Source organism: Piliocolobus tephrosceles, chromosome 4, assembly GCF_002776525.5.
Source record: "Piliocolobus tephrosceles isolate RC106 chromosome 4, ASM277652v3, whole genome shotgun sequence".
In the NCBI taxonomy this organism is placed as follows: domain Eukaryota; kingdom Metazoa; phylum Chordata; class Mammalia; order Primates; family Cercopithecidae; genus Piliocolobus; species Piliocolobus tephrosceles.
Window position 1 is genome coordinate 176821806 of NC_045437.1, and position 17996 is coordinate 176839801.

General features: G+C 47.7%; 1 protein-coding gene across 2 annotated transcripts in view; it reads left to right on the top strand.

Moving 5' to 3' along the window:
- The window catches only part of MCC (MCC regulator of WNT signaling pathway), a 469138-nt gene that overhangs the window by 447887 nt on the left and 3255 nt on the right, over window positions 1–17996 (top strand). For both annotated transcript variants that reach the window (XM_023197695.2, XM_023197703.1), the window contains 2 exons: window positions 1836–1936; window positions 17813–17935. In XM_023197695.2, coding sequence (XP_023053463.1) covers window positions 1836–1936; window positions 17813–17935 — 224 coding nt within the window. The remainder of the gene's footprint in view (window positions 1–1835; window positions 1937–17812; window positions 17936–17996) is intronic.

Here is a 17996-nt window from a genome sequence, read left to right on the forward strand (position 1 = left end):
AATTTCTGCCTGTCACAAAATACTCTTCTTTTGACTTTTTAAAATGAGTTTAAAAATAGGAAAACCATTCTTATCCTGTGGGTCATCAAAAGCAGCTGGTGGGCCACATTTGGGTCTCGAACATTTTTTCTTGCTCCACCGGGTGGGTGCTTATGCTTCGTTAAAAAACTTCCCTCCCGCTAGCACAGCTGGATTCCAAATCTTATCCTAGCTGTATTAGGTTTTTGAAATTCTTGTCTGTGTGCACTAGATACTGCCAAGTATATTCAGAGAGAGGCACCATGGATGAGACAGAGCAGTCCCTGTCTTGAAGGAGTCTCATGACATGTTAACATCAAATGGGACTGGATATACAAACAGTGAGGATATTGTGGGAATACCAACATATTCCAAGGCTGGACAGGGGACTTGGGTCTCTGAGCACAGGTAGGTGGACAGGAGGTGGAAGACGGCCCAGGCAGAGGGCATGGCAGAGGGAAGAGCACTCAGGTGTTGGCAGTGCCACTGCCAAGGAACTGCCTGGGGAGACCATGTGCCCGGACTTCCAGCACTGAATCCGTGCCTCCCCGTAGCTCACATCTTACAACGTTTCCTGTTTACGGCCAGGTGCGGTATGATCCAGCACTTTGGGAGACTGAGGTGGCTGGATCACCTGAGGTTGGGAGTTCGAGACCAGCCTGACCAACATGGAGAAACTCTGTCTCTACTAAAAATACAAAATTAGCCAGGCGTGATGGCGTGTGCCTGTAGTCCCAGCTACTTGGGAGGCTGAGGCGGGAGAATTGCTTGAACCTGGAAGGTGGAGGTTGCAGTGAGCTGAGATCGCGCCAATGCACTCCAGCCTGGGCAACAAGAGCAAAACTCCATCTCACATTAAAAAAAAAATAAAAACGTCTGTTTACATTCCATCTCCTGCAACAGATCGCAAGCTGTTTATTCTCAGGCCTGTAGCTCGGCAGCTCCTCGTGTCCATTGAGAGATCGTCCGATGAATGCCTTCCCCCGGCCACGTTACTATGTAGTGAGGCTGCTGCCCTCGGTGTGCATGGACTGTAGAGCACTCAGGCACAGTCACTGCTTTGAATAGTCTTAGCTCTAGGATTTGGAGCTCTGGCTCTTGAGTTTCGTCATCTGCAGGGTGGGAGGGTTTACTTTAGATGATGTCAAGGTCCCTGTCTGATGCTCATCCATGGGGTGGGGTGCACTTCTGTTTTCCTCCTCCTTTGCTGGGTTTTCTTGATGATTACACCGAACCCAGTAAAGCTCCTAAATCTAAAAGAGATTGCTTTTCTCCCAGGGAGACGTGGGATGGGGCACCAGGGATATTCACGGCTGTTTCTCACTTGTCTTACATGATTACGAGAGGCTTTACCTAGTGGTCAAGAGATTGATTTGGGGCCACACAGCTTGGGTTTGACTCCTGGTTCCCCCACTTCCTCGCTGGTGACTGGGCAGCGTAACTCCCCTGTGCCTTCATTTCCTCCTTGATAAAATGGAGATAATGACAGTTCCTGCCTCAGAGAGTATTTGTGGTGATTAAATGATTGAATGCCTATGGCGTGCGTAGACCAGCGCCGGGCATCGGTGTGCGCTCAGAGCATGCTGGGTGTCATGCCCACCACGCTGGCCAGCCTGCAAAAGGAACCAGCGGTCTGGGAGCAGAGGGGGCTGTTTGGCTTGCTGCCACGTTTTCCCCTTTAGCATGATCTGAGGGTGCCACCCGGCACCCACCCTGCTGCCATCACTGCACAAGCCACCTACCGCGCTCTGCCACAGATTTCCAGGGTGCTGCCAGCTTGGATTCGGGTCTAACTGGAATGTGTTTGCTGTTATCAGGAGTGTGCCGATGCTGCCTCCCCAGCTCTGACCCTAGCTGAACTCAGGACAACATGCAGCGAGAGTGAGCTGGCTGCGGAGTTCACCAACGCCATCCGTCGGTAAGCACTTTCCCCACCCCACCCGGTGTTTATCCTTGGCATGGAGGCTTTGTTCTGGGTTCCCTTGGCAGCTCCTGAAAGGAGAGGTGCTGATGTGTTCCGCTTTACCCATGTTTTGGAAGCCAGAAATGGAGAAGGCCTGTTGGTGCCAGGCCTTTCAAAACAGTGAGAAGAGAGAGCACTTAAGAGACAGCACTTAGGCAGTCATCACTGTGAATAAGAAAATGCCTCTTATTTCCTTTTCTGCTATATTGTTGCATTGGCTAGAAACTTCGGGACAGTGTTAACTAGTGAAGTGAAAACAGCACTCTTACCTTGTTTCTAACTTCAGCAGGAATACTCTCCTTCAGCATTGGTAGCAGGAAAAAACCTTGCGTATTTCTTTTGTTCTGGGAAATTTTCCTCTATTATTTCAGTGTTTCTTTCCCCTCACCGCCCCGCAATTCTTTATCTCCTTCTGCAAGGAGAAACAGATGCTGATTCATCCAGCTCTGTCTTCTGCATCTTCACTTTTCATACCTACTTTCCGTCACTCCTTTGGCTCCGGGTTCTAGAGCAGCATTGTCCAGTAGAAATGTAATGTGAACCACGTATGTAATTTTAAATTTTCCAGTAGCCACATTAAAAGGAACAAAGACAGCTGAAATTCACTTTAGTAACGTTTTATTTAACACAGTATGTCTAAATTATTTTAACATATAGTCAATATTTTCTAAAACTACTAATGAAATCTTTTATCTTTTTTTAACTAAGTTTTCAAAACCTGGTATGTATTTTACACCTCAGCATATCTCAACTTCAGACATTTCAAGTGCTCAAGAGCCACATGTGGCTAGTGGCTGCCCTGTCGCATAGTTGCAGTTCTGGAGAGAGAGTTTTTTTTGGCTCAATTTTCCAGTTCACTAATTTATTCTTTAGTTAAGTTCATTGTGATGTTTGACTTATATGTTGAGCTATATGTTGAGTTTTTTATTTTGGTGATTAAATCTGTCATCTCTTTTTTAGTGATATGCCGTCTCTTTGAGGATTTTTATAATGCTTAATTTTTTTTTTTTTTTTTTTTTTGGGAGAGGGTCTCTCTCTGTTGCCCAGGCTGGAGTCCAGTGATGCAATCACAGCTCACTGCAGCCTCAATCTCCCAGGCTCAAGTGATCCTCCCACCCCAGCCTCCCAAGTATTGCTAGGACCACAGGTGCATGCCCCTACACCTGGCTAATTTTTTTTTTTTTTTTTTTTTTTTTTTTTTGAGACAGGGTCTCCTTATGTTGCCCAGGCTGGTCTCAAACTCCTGGGCTCAAGTGATCTTCCCGTCTTGGCCTCCCAAAATGTTGGGATTAAAGGCATGCACTACCATGCCTGGTCCTTAAATTCCTTCATCTTTTTTGTCTGCTGTATTAATTCTGTTTCTTCACATGTAATTCTTTTCATAGTTGAGTTTTGTGACTCTTTCTTGGTGTTTGCTTCTTTAAATATTCAGTGGTTCTTGTTTGTGTGTTCCTTCTTGTATTTTGAATTCCTAGGTCACCTGTTTGAGATTTGTTTTTGTTTTTTGTTGTTGTTTGTTTTTTGAGACAGAGTCTCCCTCTGTCGCCCAGGCTGGAGTGCAGTGGTGTGATCTCGGCTCACTGCAACCTCTGTCTCCCAGGTTCAAGCAATTCTCCTGCCTCAGCCTCCCGAGTTAGCTGGGACTACAGGCATGCGCCACCACGCCTGGCTAATTTTTTGTATTTTTAGTAGAGACGGAGTTTCACCATGTTGGCCGGGCTGGTCTTGAACTCCTGACCTCAGGTGATCCACTTGCCTCAGCCTCACAATGTGCTGTGATTACAGGCGTGAGCCACCATGCCCAGCTGTCCTGTTTGAGAGTTCTGCTTCTGCTTATTACTGCCTGCCACCCAGAAACATAGCCAGGTCCTTCAAAGTGCTGTCAGCTGGGTCATATCAGAAGCTGTCTCCTGGGCTTTCTGTGTCTCTGGCTATTAATAGCCCCTCTAGTCTGCGTATCTGACCCAAGCATCTGGTCCCCTCCTGTTCTGGTAGCCAACACCTCTGGTTGGAGCACCTCTGAATCCCCTTCTTCCTTTTGCAGAGTATTTTTCTGCATGCATTTTGAGTTGTGGTTTTCTTTTCAGGAAGAAGAAAACATCTGCCTTCCATTTTTTATGATTGCGCGTGATTTCTGACGTACAAAGGGCACTCCTTTCTAAGATGCTCAGAGGTTTTAAAAACTGTCTTTCCTGTCATTTCTGGGTATTTAGGGCGGAAGGGCAAGGCTACTGTGTGTTTTCAGTCAGCTAACTCGATCCAGCGGGCCTGTTTGTAGAATGGCCTCCACGCTGATGGTGGATGGAAGGTTGCCTTGTGGGGAACTTCACTGAACTTCACTACCTTCCTGATGGACTGTCACTTTCTGTCTTTCCTTCCAAGTTGTAATAGCTCAGTTTTTACTCTGCCAGAGCTGGCCGTGTAGTTAAATGGTAATTGCTCTGCTTGGGGCGGGAAGAGAAAAGCTGCTTAGAAAAATGCCCTCAACAAATCCTAGTGACTTAACTGTGCCAGAAACAGGGGATGGAAATCCACTCCCTGTTTCCAATGGGAGCCATTTGGATGTTGTATCTGTAAACTAAGCCGCTAAGTTTTTCAAATTCCCCAAACCTCAGAGGCCTTTGCTGGCACAAAGAAGATGCAGGTGTGCTGACTAAACATAAAGAGACTTCATTTATTCTGTCAGTCACGATGGATTTCCAATAACCCGCCTTAAGTTGGTTAGCATGGATTTCTAATCAAGACCCAGATGAATGGAGCCAAGAACAAACTTACAGAGGTAAAGGAAAAAGGGAAATAACATAATGATACTGTAAATATAGCTTAGAAACTAGGGTCATCACTTCATGAGGGGTTACAATATACACACCTCAGGGCTGCAGTTTGGATTTCTATTATATACTTTGATGAAATGATTCCTGAGGTTTTTATTTTAAAAAATCAAATGGAAACGAACACCTTTTTTGAAGGTATTAAATCACAGCCGAGCTTATGGTTGAGGTCAGCTGGGGGAGTCTTACTAGCATTTTCAGCAGTATTTCTCCTTTGAAAAAAGGATGCTGCTAGACACCAAACCTGTGGGCGCAGGCATCCAGACTGAAAAGATCAGGTGTCGCTAAGGGAGGAGGAAGAGGCTAAGCCATGGCTGTCCTTAAGGAGAAGCAGCCATCCCGGGGAAGGTGCCCTGTGACACTTCAGTCACTGGTTCTGGGTCATGATATTGTCCCCAACCCAACCTCCCCTTACCTGGCTGGCCCTTGTCACCCAACTCTGGCTCTCTCAGTGTGTCGTCTCCTAACTTTCTTCTGTTTGGAACAAAACCAGGGCTCCATGCCACCCCACCTTTACTGGATGTATAACTTCCATCTGGTCTGATTTCGTTCCCCCGACTTCGGTGAACACTGATTGCAGTTTGTTGGCTCTGGTATTGCCATAAAACCCCATCTGGATGACCAGGTTTCCAGTCTGGCACACGAGATGTTTTCTTACTAGGGTATCTTGTTTTCACTCTTGTCCATTCAGCCTGTGTGCTGTAAAAGCCTTCTCCTCCTCACATCTGCCTCTCAGCCTTGGTCCTAGTAAAATTTGACTGATCTTTCCACTAAGGAAGTGATCTATAAAAAGGCAGCTAAATAAGAGAATCTTCAGAAATGACTTTTTTGTACTCACGTGGTGCTTGTGCAGCCTGCCCTCGGGACCCGAGCACAGCTGAGAGGAGCAGACTAGTTTATCTCCGTCATATTCTTGGGAGGCAGCTGGGAGCAGGTGCTGCTCCTCATGTGATGCCGGGGTGGGGACTGGGAAAGCAAGGCTGAGGGATCTCTCAGGGTCACACTCAAGGTCACACAGTGAGGCAGTGGGGAAGTCTGCATGCTTCTACATTCTCTGTGGGGACCCCTTGCACCCCACGTGTGCTGGCAGCATTGGGCTTGCTTGCAGATGAGAGAGCTGAGCCCACTCATTTGTCCGAAGACTCTGCCTGCTGTGTGGCTGGTCTGGGCAGTGAGAACCCTCTGTGCTGCCAGTGAAGAGCCACGTCTTAGTCTGTCCGTGCGGAAGGCAAATGAGGTACCATGGCAGGAGGCGGACCTCCTTCAACACACAGAGCTGGGAAGCAATGGCATATGTTAGCCTAAGTCATGCGGATAAAAAGCTAAGGATCTGAGCCAGGTGCTGTGGCATACACCTGGAGTTCCAGCGACTGGCGAGGCCGAGGCAGGAGCATCCCTTGAGGCCAGTTCAAATCCAGCCTGGGCAACATAGTGAGACCCCATCTTTAAAAAATAAATAAGTAAAATATATTTTTAAAGTAAGGATCGGTGCTTCCTCATTGCTAGGAGGCAGGAAGTAGGTGTGCCGCTCCTCACCATGGTACATCGCCTGTGCCATGGCGAGGAGCAGCGCCTGGTGCTGCCTCACAGGCATTCACCTTTCACTCTACCCGGGAGCAGGGTGGGGCGAGCCCCACATACTACCTGCAGGAGTCGGCGCCCTGCCTTCCAGGAGCTGCAGTCATTTAGTCACAGACCCTCCAGGGGCTGCGCCCAGCCCTCCAGGGAGCTGGGATGTGCCACCTGTGTCTGCATGTTTGCCAGATGGTTCTGTAAAATGCCACGTGAAGGCAATCGACCAATCACAGTAGGATGTCCCTGACCCATCCACCGGAGGAGGGCTTCTTTCCTCGCTGCTGAATGACACGCAGGCAAGCTGCCGCCGCTGGAAGACAGAGCTGTGTGCCGGAGCCCTGTCGGGACACATCCAGTGGCAGGAGGGCCCTGTCTGGTCAGTGTGATCACAAGAGACCAGATCTGTGGAAGCGGCCACAGAGGAAGGGGCGGACACAGGAGGCAGAGTCCCAGGGTTCACAGAGGCAGAGTGGGAATTTCCCCCATCGTGCTTGGCCGTGGACAGCCACTGTGCAGGTCACTCGGATGGGGAGACTCCTGGTGGGAGACTTGAAACATCTACCAGCAAGGGAGGCTCAGAAGTGAGAAAAGAAAGAAGGCCAAGCACATCAAGATGGGGGCGGGTTAAGAAGAGGAGAGGCAGGAAGTGAAGACAAGTGGTTTGAGGACCTTCGCTGTGCAAGCAGAAGAACTATCAAGGAACTTTTTAAAGAAGGCACAGCTTGGCGCAGTGGCGCATGCCTATAGTCCCGCTGTTTGGGAGACTAAGGCAGAAGGATTGCTCCAGCCTGGGCAGCACAGTGAGACCCTGCGTCTTCTGAAAAGGAGGAGGAGGAGTCACCAGAGCAGGCTCGTGTGCTCCTAAGAATAATCCAATACAAGGAGAGAAATCGTTCAGGGTCCAAGAGTAACCTTACAGGATGTGAATCTGATGGTTACACTGTAATAGTTTTCTGTCGTTGTGTAACAAATCATCATAAATGTGGCTTAAAACAGCACCCGTTATTAGCTCGCAGATTCTGTGCGTCAGCAGTCTGGGCACAGCGTGACTGGCTTCTCCACCTGGCGTCTTGCAGGGCTGCAGTTGAAGTGTCATGTGGGGCTGTGTTCTCTCCAAAGGCTCTAGAGAGGCCTCTGCTCCTGCTCCTGCTGATCGGGGTGGAATGCAGGTCCCTGGGGCTGCAGGGCTGGGGTCCCATTTTCTCACTGGCTCTTGGTCTGAGGACTGTCAGCTCCTAGAGCCCTCACACTCCTTTGGCGTGGCCCCTCCATCTGCAAAGCCAGCAGTGAGAACCTCCCTCGGACAAATCCCTCCCATGCTCCGACTCTCTTTCCAGAAAGAGCCCAGACCCTGTTACAGGCTCACCTAATGAGGTCAGGTCCACTCAGAAAAACATCTCCTTATCTTAAGGTTAGCTGGGGGACCTTAATTACATCTGGAAAATTCCTTCACAGCAGCAACTAGCTTAGGGTTTGATGAAATAACTGGGGGAAGTGTGTGTACACTGGAAGGCAGAAATCTTGGGGCCATTTTAGTATTCTGCCGATGGTACCCAATCACTGACAACCTCCCGTGGCTCTGAGTGTGTCCAAGCTCCTTGGTCAGTTGTGTGATCTCGCCTGGGCTGTTTTCCATGCTCACCCCTACCCACGCCTCGCCTACCCACGCTGCCGCACGACCGCTCTTCCTCTTCTGCGCCTCTGGGGCTTCACTGTTGCAGCTGCTTTTACCCTGGCCCCACCCAACCGCATTCCCCAAACATTCACATCAGTGTGACTTCAACCTATCTGTAAAATGGATCCGGATGGTCCCTTCCTCCACCTCCCAGCAGAAATGACACCGTCTCCCACTTCTTTTTTGGTTCCTATGCACCATGAATTTCCTTCTCTCATAGAACACTTCATTGCTCGTTTCTTAATGTGCCTGGTTCTACCCCCAACTCCCTCCTTGCCTCTCAGTCCCGCCACAGAAAGAGAGTCCTTTTAAGGCCAGGGGTCATGGCTTACTCAGCCAAGTATATGACTCCAACTCTGATGTCTTCAGCTGTTCCTTCTAAATGGTCCCTAACTTATCTCAGCCTCACGCCCACTAGACATCTCCACCCAAATATGCTAGAGCCTCAAAACAGCACATCCAAAACAATTCTGTTTCTTCCTGCCCTTTGAAGAATTCCTATTTATGTTAAAAATCCCCTTCTCCTAATGATCCAGGATTATAACTTGTAAGTCTCCCCTCCCTGCCTCTCGTCAGCAGGTCATATTTCCTTTCCATGGCCCTGACCCTCAGAGCTCCAGAGTAGCGTCCTGATGGGCCATTCTGCAGTTCCATTCTGCCGCCAGAACACCTTAAAACATACTTCAGATTATGATGCTCTGCATAAACACCTTCAGTGCCTTGGCACTCAAGATTGTCCGTAGGTCCCTAACTTAACTTCCTAGCCCGTATTTCAAATGTTTCCCCATGCTTGATCTGTAGTCCAGCCCCTCTGGACAATTCATCTTTTCCAAGAGCACACCCTTTGCTTTATCCTTGATTCTCCCTCATCCTTTCCAATCAGAATGCTCACTTTCCTGAAGCTTCCTTCAGTCACCTCCACCATGTATCTTCCTTCTATTCTCTGAGACTTCTGTGGTACTTTTTTGAGACAGGGTCTCACTCTGTCATCCAGGCTGGAGTACAGTGGCACAATCACAGCTCTCTGTAGCCTCAACCTCCCCAGGCTCAAGCGGTCCTCCTACCTCGGCCTCCCAAGTAGCGAGGACTACAGGCGCACACCACCACGCCTGGCTAATTTTTGTATTTTTAGTAGAGACAGGATTTCACCATGTTGCCCAGGCTGGTCTCAAACTCCTAGGCTCAAGTGATCCGCCCACCTCAGCCTTGCAGAATGCTGGGATTACAGGCGTGAGCCACTGTGCCGGGCCCTAACCGCTCTACCCGTCAGTGGCCCACAGAGCCCTTGACTGTTAGCAGCGCCTTAGAAAAAGCCAGCAAGACTCCTCAAAGTTCAAATCCATGTCCAAGTTCAAAACCATCCACCCAACTGTAGAAAACTTCCAGACTTGCAGGAACCGACATTTGTCCATGAATGGAGAAAGGATGACACTAGTTGACCCCTGTTTCAGCAACTGTGGATGAATACTGTTTTTGAGCCACACAAAAAGTGGGATAAAATGAAAAGGGAACTGGGCGGGGTGCTTTTTAAAAGGGAGCCCCCACTGAACAAACAAGCAGCACAATCTTGACTGGTTCATTAGGAGGATCATTATTGTAAAAGGTGCTGTTTTGTTTAAACTTGCACTTGCTGATTCTTCATATTTGGTTGATTTATAAAAGCAGTCAAGCAGTGGAAGTTGTGCTTAGAATTCCATAAAAGCACACGGGTCTGCAAGACATTAATGGAATGCAAAGGCTTCATTAGCTCCAGATAAACTGCTGAACCCCAGAGCCAAGTGCCTAGAAGCACAGAGGGTGAGGACTGAGGCTCACTCAAGGGATGGAGAGGGTTGTTGCTTGAGTAACTGAGATTTATTTTACTTTTCTGTCATCCCCCCAACATCCCGAAAGCTCAAAGAGAAGGAGGCCTCGCCTGGGACCTCATAAAGGGAGAGTGGTGGAGGGCTCTGGAACACAAAGCAAGGCCTGTGGAACCTGCAGATGGATTTCCTGGACAAGAAACATGTTTGTAGCAAAGTCTGGGCAAAAAAAAAGTTATAGACGCTGTTGTCCTTGTGCTGCTCCTCCTGGCAAAACACAGCCACAGACATAGCTGCGGAACCTCATTATCTGGGGACGCTGAGACTTAGCTCTGCAGGGCTGTGCTGTTAAGCAGAGGCCTTGTTTATCTTGCATTCTGCTGTATTCTCTTTATGAATCGCAGGCTCCTTCAGTGAGATGCGTCAGGGCACAGGCTCTGCAGACAGAATCCCAGGTGGGAGTCCCAGTTCTGCAAGTGACTGGCTGGGGGCAGGTCTCTTAACTAACCTTAAGTTCCTCATCTGTAGGCCGGGTGTGGTGACTCACGCCTGTAATCCTAGTGCTTTGGGAGGCCGAGGCAGGTGGATCACTTGAAATCAGGAATTCAAGACCGGCCTGGCCAACATGGTGAAACCCCGTCTCTACTAAAAATACGAAAATTAGCTGGGCGTGGTGGTGGGCGCCTATAATCCCAGCTACTCAGGAGGCTGAGGCAGGAGAATCACTTGAACCCTGGGGGTTGGAGTTTGCGGTGAGCCCAAGATCGCACCACTGCACTCCAGACAGGGCAAAAGAGCAAGACTCCATCTCAAAAAAAAAAAAAAAATTCCTCACCCTTAAAAATGAGAATCATTATAGTACTGACTTCAAACGTTATGTGGGAATTAAATGACTATCCTTATAAAGGACGTAGAGACAGCTGTTATTTGCTGCCTGGATTTTCTAAAAAATAAGTAAACATTGTGGTGATTACCATGAAGGAAAGTGGATGATGTGATACAGTCACTGTGAAGATTTTTTTTTTCCGATAAAGTAACTGTAGTTCGCAATGAATAATATGAAGGAAATGGCGAGGTGTGGGAATGTCATAGCTCTGGGAGGTGACACTGAAGCTGAGATGAGGAGGAGAGAGGCAGAAGCACATCGGAAGAGGCCCTGGCTGTGCAGGGGTGTGCTGAGGACCTACAGGATTCCAGCAGGGCAAGGGTGATTCCAGCAGCCCAAAGGGCCAGCAAGCAGCGCTCAGGTCAAGCAGGGCCTTAGGTCCGGCCAAGACCACAGGGTTTATTGTAAGTGTAGGTGAAAGGCACTGAAGGGCAGTAACATGATCAGATCTGTCATGTGAAATGTTACCTGGATGCTGTGTGAAAACCAGGGCAGAGGGATGCAGGGGCGGAGACAGAAACCGGCTAGCAGGCTGTCGTGGTTGTCCAGGTGAGAAGGGATGACCACTTGGCTGGGTGTCGTGACAAATGACAGGATGAGACTTGGTAGATAGGGTTTGTTGAACAGATGTGGAGAATGAGGGGAGGAGGAGTTAAGCCTGACTCCAAGTAACTTAAACCACCTTTGCAAGAATTTTATCAGTGAGAAAACTCTTGACGGAGATCTGAGCCCAGTGAGTAACCAGGTGAATGGTGGTGCCATTAGCCCACACAGGAGAGAGAGTGGCTGTTGGAGGTCATTTGGGAAGTAATCCTCTGGACATGTGAAATCACAGATGCCAGTTAAGAGGCCACCAATAGACAAGTCCAGAGATCCAAGGAAAGGCCTGAAGATAAGTGTGGAAGTTTTTAGGAAAACGGAATGGAGGGTGTCCATTAGAGAAAAGGGTAAGATAAAATACAGGCCAGGTCCAAGTCCTAAACAATACCTAGTATTTTGGAGTGGAGTATAGAAAGGGAGCAGCCAATGAAGCAGAATGAAATCCAGGCTCTGGAGGCCTTGTGCAAGCCATGAGCAAAGAGGCAGTCAGCCCTGCAGGTGATGCAAGCAGGTAAGAAAAGGACAGAAGGGACCGGACCGCTGGATGCAGCAACGTGGAGATCACTGGTGAGCTCAGTGATCCACGTCAGTGGAGATAGAGCCTGATGGGTTAAAAGTAAGTGGAAGGTGAGGACGAGAGAAATCACGTATGCAGGCAATTCTCTTAGTGACTAATTCCATGTAATCAGCAATTACTAAGAAATGCCAGGCCTTGTGGCTACATGGCTGTGACTCCCTGCAGTTTGGTCTGATTACAGCTCCTCTGACAGGTTTCCTGGCCGGCTGCGAAGCCACTCACAGCCTCGTTGGGACTGGGCTCTTGCCCGATGACTCCTGCAGCTCCTCATTTGGATTCTAATCACAGAGTACTGCTGCCGGCCTTTTTATTTTAAGGAGAATACAACCTCCTTACTGATTTGCTCACGAGGCTGTACTGCCAGGTTACCCAGGTACACCAGCAAGCACCACTTCCGAGGCTTGCTTCACTCTGCCCAGCTTACTGGCAAGCCACCTTGGTTTTCGTATTACCTTTAAATTCCCACCAGGAGTCTGCCTCTTAATTCCCTGTGTATATTCCACTACCTTGAAACGTATCTCATTATGTTTCAATTAAAAATCCACCAGGTGGGGTTACTTGGGCCTGTAATCTCAGCATTTTGGGAGGGCAAGATGGTAGGACCACTAGAGCCCAGTAGTTTGCAACCAGCCTGGGCAACATAGTAAGACCCTATCTCTACAAAAAAAATGTTTTAAAAATTAGCCCAGCATGGTGGCACACACCTGTAGTCCCAGCCACTCAGGAGGCTGAGGTGAGGGGATTGCTTGAGCCCGGGAGGTCAAGGCTGCAGTGAGCTGTGATTTGTGCCACTGCACTCCAGCCTGGATGACAGATCAAGAACCTGTCTCTTAAATAAAAATAAAAAGTCCCGCCCTGGCTCTGTCATTAGATTCATATAACCTTTTGTGACCAGGAATAAGAAGCCCAAAAACTGAAGTGGGAAGACATGGAATTGAAATCCATGTGTGTACTGAGGGACTTGGGTTGTCACAGTCATTACAATCCACCATTGTTTTTGCTTGATGGTATGGGGTATATTTGTGAGTGCTGATACTACTGGGAATAAAAAAGGAATGGATTATGCATTTCTGGCCATTCCAGGAAACATTGTATGAATACATTACTATTGAAGATGTATATGGAATGTGTAGTGTTTAATTTTTGCTTTCTCATCTGTGAAGCCAAGAGCGAGCTTGTTTTGGCCTATCTCATATACCTAAACCATGTAAAATCTTTACTAAAGGCCAAGCAAATTTAAATTAGAAGTAGAAAGGAACAAGAATGGTTGAGGTTTCAATGTGACTTGAATTAGTAAGCTGTGTTTCTTTGCATTTTCCAAGTCATCCTTTGAAACTCTGAGGAAAACTGTAAACTTGATAAAGTGAGCCCCATGCTTGCAATTTTGCACATAAATTGAGAAAGTCAGTTCCAGGAGTAACTGAAGCTCATCCTCAGGTCCAGGTGAGGAACTCTTCTGCCTTACACCCGTCCCTCAAGTTTGCCTGATAACAAGAGTCAGCTGGGGCACTTGTTAAACTGCAATTCCTGGGTCTCAACCCAAACCTACTGAGTCAGAAGCCAGGGAAAATATCTGGTAATATTGTTACTAGAAAATTTATCAATTCAGACCCCAAGAGAGGGTTCTTGGATCTTGTGCAAGAAAGAATTCAGGGCAAGTCCATCGAGTAAAGTGAAAGCAAGTTTATTAGGAAAGTAAAGGAATAAAAGAATGGCTACTCCATAGAGCAGCCTCGGGGGCTGCTGGTTGCCTGTTTTTATGGTTATTTTTTGATGATATGCTAAACAAGGGGTGGATTATTCATACCGCCCCCTTTTTAAACCTTTTTAGACGTTGCCATGGCATTTGTAAACTGTTGTGGTGCTGGTGAGAGTGTAGCAGTGAGGAAGACCAGAGGTTACTCTCTTGACCATCTTGGGTTTGCAGTTTTGGCCGGCTTCTTTACTGCAATCTGTTTTTATCAGCAAGGTCTTTATGACCTGTATTTTGTGCTGACCTCCTATCTCATCCTGTGACTTAGAATGCCTTCACCACCTGGGAGTGCAGCCCAGTAGGTCTCAGCCTCATTTTTACCCAGCTCCTATTTTATTTAAGATGGAGTTGCTCTGGTTCACATGCCACTGACAACATTAAACAATTGCTCTGGAGCAGCACTGTCCACTAGTGATGTAATATGAGCCACAAATGCAAGGCGTGTATGTAATTTTAAATTTTCTAGTAACCCCATGAAAAAAGTAAAGAGACACACGAAATTAATTTTAATAACACATAACCCAGTATGTCCAAAATATCTCAACATGTAATCGGTATTTTTTTATTTTTATTTTTTTCGAGACAAAGTTTCGCTCTTGTCACCCAGGTTGGAGTGCAGTGGTGCGATCTTGGCTCACCACAACCTCCGCCTCCCAGGTTCAAGCGATTCTCCTGCCTCAGTCTCCCGAGTAGCTGGGATTACAGGCATGCACCACCATACCCGGTTAATTCTGTATTTAGTAGAGACGGGATCCATGTTCATCAGGCTGGTCTTCAACTCCTGACATTAGGTGATCTGCCAGCCCCGGCCTCCCAAAGTGCTGGGATTACAGGTGTGAGCCACCGTGCCTGGCCCCTGTCATCAGTATTTTTTAAACTAAACAGATATTTTGCATTTTTTTTGTGTGTTGTCTTCAAATTCCATTGTGCATTTTACACCTACAGCACATCTCAGTTTGGACCAGACACATTTCAAGAGCTCAGCCAGCCACCTGCATAGCTAGTGGCTCCTATGCTGCACACAGGTCTAGAGCAGCTGTTACTTGGCAGTGATTTAGCGTTTCTTTGGGTCCTGGTGAGTGATGCTGAAGTCATGGCTCTTATACTGCAGGTGTCTGCCTCACTCAAATGAAAACAGATAAAACTAACCCAAATTTTAGGCTTAAGTCTGCAGTTTGGCCTTGTCTTTGCATCTTTAAATAAATGAGCATCATAGTTCTTTCCTGGGGTTTCTCCCAGCGGTTCACTCCCATTCCCTTCTGAAGGCCAGGCAGTTCTGAGCTCCCAGCAATGGCTACTCCCCACCCCTGCCACAACCCTAAGCTGGGGTTGGCCTGGGTCTGAGAGAGCCTCTCCTTCCCTTCTGGGGTCTGTCCTCCTTTGGAGCCTGCCAGATCCGGAAAGCTCCCTCTGGTCCCGAGGGCCTGCGTGCTGGGGAAGGAAGCCTTTTGTCTTGTTGAAGGGCTGGGATTTCCACAGTCTCCCTGTTCGCTGAGTGTGGATAGGATTGGGGGAGGCTGGGGATCTGACTGCTCTAGGTAGCATCCCAGAGTTTGTTGTGAATTTCTTACTGAGTTTGTGGTTACATTTTTAACTCTCTTCAGTTTTTTTTTTCCTTTTACACTATTAATCAACATTAGAATGAAAGATAGAGGGTTCTAAATGGTAATAAAATATAGGGCAAAAAACCCTTCCCTGCTCTTTTTAGCTGGAGGGAAGCAGGAGTCCCTGGCTTCCCTCTGCTGGAGGAGGGCTGCTGGAAAGGCTGAGGAGGTGCTGCGGGGCGGGTGGGGAGGAAGGGGGCTCCCCTCCTGCAACATTGTCCTCACTGCTGGTAGGAAATGCTGCCACTCTCCAATGCCGGGAGGAAATGCAGCCAGATCCGAGATGTCCTGGAGGCTGCTAGGGCCCAGGAGACACACACGCTCCTTCCGGCTTAGCAGAGGCGGGTAGGAGGACTTACTGAAAAATGAGTTCTGGGCTGACGGCTGGTTGCTAGACTTCCGTTAACGATCCTGCCCCTTCCATCCTTTCTCCCAAAAGCAGGCCTGGATTTTATGTTGTAATTCCTTTCTTCATTGATCAGTTTGGAGACCTTGACTTACCTTTGTAGTAGCTAAAGACAGAAATGTACAAGATTAGATATATGAAGAGCCAGGAAAGGAGAACCAGGGTCTGAACCATTCGGGCACCAGAAAGGAGCCTTGTCACCCGAGGTCACATTCCCATGCCGTTCTTATATGACTCTAACTCGCACTTTACACAAAACATACAAAACTGTAAAAACATCTGGCAATGCAAGAGTGAAGTAGAAAATGAAAGCCTCCCATCAACCCCCTTCATGAGGTGAGCATTGTTGAGTTTTTCACCTTCTAGTCTCTTACTACAGTGTCAGATATTCACACTCAGCTTTTCAGTTTTTACAAAAATGGCATCTTTACAACTCACCCTTTTTGCTTAATGTATCAGATATCCTTCCAAGGCAGTGCATGACCATCTGGTTTTGTTTGTTTTGAGATGGTCTCACTCTGTCGCCCAGGCTGGAGTGCAGTGGCAGGATCATGGCTCCCTGCAGTCTTGACCTTCTGGGCTCAAGCGATCCTTCCGCCTTAGCCTCCTGAGTAGCTTGGACTACAGGCATGACCCACCATATCTGGCTAGTTTTCTATTTTTTGTAGAGGTGGGGTTTCACCATGTTGCCCAGGCTGGGTCTTGAATTTCTAAGCTCAAGTAATTGACACTCCTCGGCCTCCCAAAGTGCTGAGATTATAGGTATGAGTCACTGCCCCCGGCCCTCCATCTGCATTTTAAAAATATTTTTCAAGCAGAGCATTTCAGTAGCATGGGTAGGCTGTGATTAACCAGTTCCCTGGTTGTCTCCCTTTATTAGGCATTATTGTAACCAGTGCCCCAGTGAATCCAACTATAAGTGATGTATCTTTAGGAACTGTGCTCCTGATATCACTGTAAAATCAATTCCTAGAAGTCAGGTTGCTTAGTCAAGGGGCATGTTCATTTATTATTTTGCTAGATCCTACCTGTCTTATAAATTAATCATGCAAATTTACATTCTACATACAGTGAGTCCTTTTTAGAGGAATTCCTTCCCTAAATCCTGGTTTCTTAATATGTCCCAAAGAATCAAATACATTACCTTCAGTGAGTTGTTCTAAAGCTGTTTGAACAGTCACTAGAAGCTGTCACCCAGGCACGGTGCTCAGCGCTGGGGGTGCATTGGGGAAGCAAACCAAGTAAGGTCCTTGCCACTCTAGAACCAGACACGACCGCGGGGGAGCCTGATGGCTCCAGCACAATACGCTGACATGGTGCTGAGTGTGATATTAAGTGGAGGAACACTGTGCATGTGATAGAGGGATCTTGGAATCACCGTCATCAGGAAGGCATGATTAGTGTTTCCCTGCTGGGTCTTGTGGGAATAAGAGGAAGGCAATGAGCTGACTGGACACTGGAAACCTCCCTGGACTGACTCTAAGTCAATTGGCTTGGGTTACCTTACCAAAGTAGTAGAGAGTCCACAGAACTGGAAGCTGCTTTGCCTATGGAGGGCAGGTAGTCAAAAGTGCAAATGTAATTTCATGGGAAATAAGGACCCTTACAATGAGAAGAGTATCATATCTATTCCTTCTACCAATTTTTTTGTTTTTGGCAAGGTGTGATCATGTTGGTCTCAATGAGTGGGGACCTGTTCAAGGTAGGTTGCTGAATCTGAGTGGTTCAGGAGATACTTAGGACACTTGAAAAAGAAAGGGATGGAGACTGAGATGGGGGTTTGTGGTCAGGCTGCACTCATTGCTGAGGATCTGGTATGCCAGCAGTAGAAAGGAACTTCTAGATTAGCTAGAAGACTAGAAACAAATTCCTGTCTTGTTTCTTTGACACATGAAGATCTTTAAAAAGCCCTTGCCATTGAAGAAATGGGTTAAATCTGCATTTGAGAATGAATTCATTCAGGCGACAGCAGCACTGTTGGGCCCTTTAGTATCTTTTCTCTCCCTTGCCTTTAGGCTTTGCAAGCGAAACCTTCCTCTTCCTGCCACCACTTCCCAGGTAGTGGGCAACTCCAGCATCATCTCAAACTATTTCTGGCATATTTTGTCTCTCCTTGATACAGAGAAAAGAAGTTGAAGGCCAGAGTTCAAGAGCTGGTGAGTGCCTTGGAGAGACTCACCAAGAGCAGTGAAATCCGACATCAGCAATCCGCAGAGTTCGTGAATGATCTAAAGCGGGCCAACAGGTAAAAATCTCCCTATACCCAGCCCCACCACCCTCCCCCGGTGGTGCTTGGACTGACTCCC